At 38.6% G+C, this 6,360-nt stretch overlaps 1 protein-coding gene across 1 annotated transcript; it reads left to right on the top strand.

The window, feature by feature from the left end:
• The first annotated feature begins 5,484 nt into the window (after positions 1-5,484).
• On the top strand, positions 5,485-6,117 carry LOC138873414 (uncharacterized). The gene has a single exon (XM_070151884.1). It carries the CDS (start codon positions 5,485-5,487, stop codon positions 6,115-6,117), a length of 633 nt encoding a protein of 210 aa, XP_070007985.1.
• Positions 6,118-6,360: the final 243 nt, after the last annotated feature.

Raw genomic sequence — 6,360 nt, 5'->3', positions numbered from 1 at the left:
TGGCTCTCAGAATTGCTGAAGGTTTACATCTTGAGGATAATGAAATGGCTATGATCACAAGAGATTTCAAAAAGTACCTGATTAGAGGAAAGAGTTCTTCAAGAGGTACAACCTTCAACAAACCAAGGGCTCCTGAGAAACAGACCAATGAGGGTTGCTACAAGTGTGGTAAGACTGATCACATGATCAAGAATTACCCTCAATGGGAAATTGAGTGGAAGAAGGAAAGGGCTGAATGAAGGAACATGAAGAAGGAACAGGTTCAACCAAAAAGGAACAAAGGATCAACAAAGGCTATAGTAACTGCCTGGGGAGAAACATCAGATGAGGACTCAGAAGATGAAGCTGGATATGAACAAGCACTTATGGCCATCGGAGAATCAGATGATGAACAAGAGGTAAGTATTCTTCATGTCAAAGACAAGACTAAATTCCTGTGTAAAGAAAGGTTGTCTAAGCTACTACTAGACTTCATTGGTGAGTCTGAGATAATTAATAATGAGAAGGAAGAGATGTCTAGGGAATGTATGATCCTAAAAGCCAAGTGCAAAAATCTAGAGTCTAGGGCTAATGAGAGTGAAAGTGAAAATACTGAGTTGAAGAACCAGGTTCTTGAACTTGACACTAGTGTCCTAGAACTTAGGTCTGAGAACTTAAAACTGAAACTAGGAACAGGAAAGAAGAAAGTTGATCACACACATCTCACCCTAGAAGAAAACTTAGGAAAAATGATGGATGAGTTGTACATGAAAGATGAGTAGATAAGAGTATTAAAAGAAAATCTAGTGAAGGTAAAACATGAACTAGACAGAACTTGCAAATGGAATAAGGCTTCTGATGCACTCTCCTGTCTACAAGAACATCATAGTAGCAACAACAGAAGACTTGGTTATGGGACTCAAGAACCTAAGTGGGATCCTAAAAGCAAGTACCTCACTCTTCCTGAGAACAAAATTTGTGCACACTGTGGCAAGGCTGTCCATTACAAAAATGAATGTAATGCAAAAGAAAAGGCTAGTCAAAAGAACAAAACTTTTGTTCAAGAAAAAAATAGGCTGCCTGGGTAGGCTAGAAGGAATCTGATTTATCCCTTTGCCTATAGAAAGGGACCCAAACTAGTTTGGGTTTCTAAGATTAACCCCTGATTTCTTTTTGCAGGTCCAAGTGAAGGGAAGCAGCCAAATATGGTACATGGATAGTGCTGCTCAAAATATATGACTGGAAGCAAGAACCAGTTCCTTTCACTTGAGGACTTAAGGGGAGGCAATGTCTTCTATGGAAATGGGAAGAAAGGTGAGATCATTCGGGTTGGAAAGGTAGGTAAGATAGACTCTCACTCCATTGAGAATGTCTACTTGATAGATGGCTTGAAATATAGTCTAATCAGTGTGTCACAACTATGTGACAGAGGTAACCTTGTAGCATTCACCTCTACTAAATGCTTTGTGATTAACCTTACCACTGACAAGATTGTTTTACAGGGAAAAAGAGTTAACAATTTTTACATTGTAGATTTGTCTACTCTCTTAGAAAAGGAACTAACATGCCTAAGTGTGCTGGATAATGATCCCCTCCTGTGGCACAAAAGACTTGGTCATGCCAGTCTGAATCAGCTAAACAAATTGGTTTCTAAGGACTTGGTGATAGGGTTACTGAACATCAAGTTCAAAGAAGACAAAGTATGTGAGGCCTATGCAAGGGGGAAACAGGTAAGATCATCTTTCAAAAGTAAGAAAATGGTAAGCACAACCAAGTCATTGGAACTGGTCCATATGGATCTCTGTGGTCCAATGAGAACCATGAGCATATGAGGAAAGAAATATGTAATGGTACTTGTTGATGATTATTCTAGATTTACCTGGGTACTATTTCTAACATCTAAAGATGAAGCATTTGACATGTTTACTGCCTTTATTAGAAAAACTCATAAACAATTAGGAAATCAACTTGAATCAATTAGGTCTAATCATGGAACTAAATTTGAAAATGCTAAGTTTGCTGAATTTTGTGATGAAAATGGTATAGTTCATAACTTATCTGCCTCTAGGACTCCTCAACAAAATAGAGTAGTTGAAAGAAAGAACAGGACTCTTGAAGATATGGCTAGGATTATGCTTCTTTCTAATAAACTGCCCCATAGCTTCTGGGCAGAGGCTGTAAACACTGCATGTTACATTATCAATAGATGCATGACTAGACCTCTTGTAGAGAAGACTCCCTATGAGTTACTTAAAGGGAGAAAACCAAATATATCCCATCTTAGGGCATTTGGATACAAGTGCTTAGTGCACAATAATAGAAAAAACTCCCTAGGTAAGTTTGATCCCAGAAGTGATGAGGGAGTATTCTTGGGATATTCTTCACATAGCAAAACATATAAAGTATTCAATAAAAGAACTTTGTGTGTAGAAGAAAGTGTACATGTAGTATTTGATAAAACTAACATTCTTTCTAAGAGACAGGAACATGAAGATGAAGCCATTGGATTGGTAAAGGATTTGACTGAAGCCTCAGCACAAGTCAAAGTGGCACCAAAAGAATGAACATGTGATGGAATAGGTTCTTCCATCCAGGGCAACCTAACAGGGGGAACGGATCAAAGAGGAATTGAAATAAATCCCCTAAAGAACCGGTTCATGACCCTGTTCCTCAGCAACAGAACATGGGAGAAACATCTAGCAGAAACCAGTTGGTTGTAAAACCTCACAAGTATCAAAGTTCTCATCCTATTGAGAACATTATCACTAATCCAACATCTGGAGTCAAAACTAGATCACAATTAAAGAATCTGTGTGCTTTTGATGCCTTTTTATATCTTATTGAACCTAAAAATGTTGTTGAGGCTTTGCAGGATGCAGATTGGGTGAATGCAATGCAAGATGAACTCAATCAGTTTGAGAGAAGTCAAGTTTGGCATCTAGTTCCAAGGCCTAAAGACCGATCAGTTATTGATACAAAATGGGTCTTTAGAAACAAACTTGATGAAGATGGAACAGTTAAAAAAAATAAGGCAAGACTGGTGGTCCAAGGTTACGTCAAGAGGAAGACATAAATTATGATGAGACGTTTGGCCCAGTTGCAAGACTAGAGGTAATCAAACTCCTCATAGCCTTTGTAGCACACATGGAATTCACTCTTCATCAGATAGATATCAAAAGTGCCTTCCTGAATGGCTACCTGAAAGAAGAATTGTTTGTAAAACAACCTCCAGGGTTTGAGAGCAAAGAATGTCCTGAGCATGTGTACAAGTTAGACAAGGCTCTCTATGGACTCAAGTAGACCCCAAGAGCATGGTATGAACGACTGTCCAAATTCCTAATAGAGCATGGTTACAAGAGAGGTAAAATTGACAGTACCTTATTCTTAAGGGAAAAAGGTAAGGATCTCCATGTGGTACAAATATATGTTGATGACATAATCTTTGGGGCCATCACTGATAAGCTAAGTAAGGACTTTGCAAAATTAATGGGGAGTGAGTTTGAAAAGAGTATGATGGGTGAGATTAACTTCTTCTTAGGCTTGCAGATCAAACAAAGTCCTAATGGAACCATGATCCATCAGTAGAAGTATGCAAAAGAGCTTATCAAAAAGTTTAAAATGGAAGAATCAAAAGAAATAGACACACCCATTGAAACTACCACTAAATTAGATATTGATGAACTTGGTTCATCAGTTGATCAAAAGTTATATAGGGGTATGATTGGTTCACTCTTGTATCTTACTGCCAGCAGACCTGGCATTGTTTTCAGTGTAGGGCTTTGTGCTCGTTTTCAGGCAAATCCAAAAAAGTCTCACTTGACTACTGTCAAGAGGATACTAAGATATCTGAAAGGCACCACTGATATGTGTCTTTGGTACCCCAAAGGTAGTAATTTCAATCTAGTAGGATATGTTGATGCTGATTATGCAGGTTTCCTAGTGGTTAGGAAGAGCACCTCAGCTATGGAACACTTCCTTGGTTCATGTCTAGTGTCATAGGCTACTAAAAAGCAAAATTCAGTGGCCTTATCTACTGTTGAAGTTGAGTATATTGTTGTTGCCTCTTGTTATGCTCAATTGCTATGGATCAAACAATAGCTAGTAGACTTTGGCATTGAATGTTGCATTCCTATATTCTGTGATAACACTAGTGCTATAAGTATGACAAAGAACTATGTTCATCATAAGAGGACTAAGCACATAGATGTTAGGCACCATTTCTTAAGAGACAACTATGAGAAAGGTTTGATCTCCATAGAATTTTGTGCTACTGATAAGCAAATTGCTGACATCTTCACTAAAGCAATGAGTAGAGAAAACTTTGAGAGGAATTGGTTGGAATTAGGTATGATTAATATCACCTAATATATCCATCTCAAAATGCACAAAAAAAGGAAATTTTTATGGCTAGGAATTCAAACCTTGTGTAAATATCTAGATTAATTTGTACTCAGTTTCATACTTTAATTAGTATACTCCTATGACATGTGTCTATATGACTCACTGATCTCTTACAACATTTTATCTATTATGGCATTTGAAGCATGTTCAAGAGAGTTCTATATGAAGAACCTGATTTATCAGTATGGGTTCATATGAAAGCTCAGGTATGTTTTATATACTCTGCACAATTAGAAAGATTAATAATTCAATCATGAGCAGAAGTGCTACACTTGTCAAATTCCTAGAAAAAGCTATCCGTTGAGCATTGTATCAGTTCCGTCCATCTAGAACTCTAAATCGTGATTTTTGCCTAATATCTAGGGAAGACAAATCTATCATTAAAATTTTGGAATTTCAGTTTGATTAGAGTTCTATTTGACCCCTGAAAAAGCTACAGTTACTTATTTAATGTCTAATTCGCTTTAAATACACACCACATCTCCAGTCTTCTTCATAATTCTAAAATCGTCAAAAATTCCTCTTCAATTCTAATTGCCCTCTTCTCTAAAATTCCTGAATTCTCTCAAGAAACGAAGAATCATGTCTAACCCACAAGATCATCCGGGCACTCCTCCACCAGCATCTCCCTCAAATTCATCCTCATCTACTCCACCCAGTGTATCTCCAAAACCTAGGTTTTGAAGGCAGAAAATGCTTGCTCGAAAAACTGTAGCATCTGGGGCTCTGAGGAAGGTTTTAAATGAAAGGTTAAAAGCTAGCCAAGTGAAAGAAAGCCCAGCTCCAAAGTCTGATTCTAACTCTGAGTCTGAATCCTTTCAGTCCGCGATTGAGGGAGATGGACATGGGTCTTCTGACTCTGAAAATACTCAAAAATCTCCTTCTGAGGTAAGTTCTTCTATGGTTGAAAACTTAGAAACTAGTTTTGTTCTGGTTGGACCCATTAGGGATGTTGAGTTGCCTGAGATGAGTAGGAGTGGAGGTAAAAAGAAGTCTGAAAAAGAAAAAGAGAGAGAGGGTGTATGTGGTAAAGAGAGTGGAAAAGGGAATGGAGTAGTTCTTGCTATATGTGGGGTTGCATAAGATAGGTTAGATGAGAGTGGCATGAAGTCAGGGGGAAGTGGTTCTGGGGAAGCAGCTGAGGGATTGGTTCATCTAAGCAAACAAAGAGATGAACCTATTTCATCTACTGAAGAAACCTTGGCTGACTTACTGAAAAAGGTTGGGGAAAGTTATGACCCAAAGAAACTCAAAGCTACTACACCAAAATCCCCAAAGGTTCCCAAGCCATCCAAGAAAATAAAAGCCTCATCCCCAACACCTACTACCTCATCAGTTCCTAGGGGTAGAGCCACAAGAAGTAGGGTAAAACAGAGTGAAGCTGATCTACAAAAGACTTTAGAAGAAAGCAAGAAAAGGAAAAAGGATAAGAGAAAGGGAAAGGTTACAGAATCCTCAGCGGCTGTTGAGGAAGAAGAGATGGAACTGGTCCATCAAGAGAGGGGTACAACAGTGGAGGTTCCTACACCCAAGCCTAAGAAACCCAAGACTTCCTCCAAGAAATCCTCCTCTATGCATGTAGCTGCTGAACCCACACTAGCGAAGAGGACAAGATCTGCAATGAAAGCTAAACAAACCAAAGTTTCTGATGATGATGATTGGAGTGGAGAAGAAGAAGAAGATGAATATGAGAAGGAACATGATAAGCTTGCCATTTTTGGCAGAAGAAAATCTTAAAAGGTAGATTGTTGATGGACCTGGTGGAACCAGGGATGATGAGATTGGTAGACTCTTTGGCTGCTCATGGATAGAAGGACATGGTCCTTCAGATGGAAGGTAGGCTATCTAGAAATGAGTTGATTGAATTTATGGCAAATGATGCTGTTAAGGATAGAGTTGTCAGTAGCCAGGTGAAGGGAGTTCAAGTGCAGTTTGATGCTGTGAAACTGGGAGAGATTCTAGACATACCCTCTGAAGGGT

Source organism: Nicotiana sylvestris, chromosome 7, assembly GCF_000393655.2.
Source record: "Nicotiana sylvestris chromosome 7, ASM39365v2, whole genome shotgun sequence".
Taxonomy (NCBI): Eukaryota; Viridiplantae; Streptophyta; class Magnoliopsida; order Solanales; family Solanaceae; genus Nicotiana; species Nicotiana sylvestris.
This window is presented reverse-complemented; position numbering and strand designations above follow the sequence as displayed.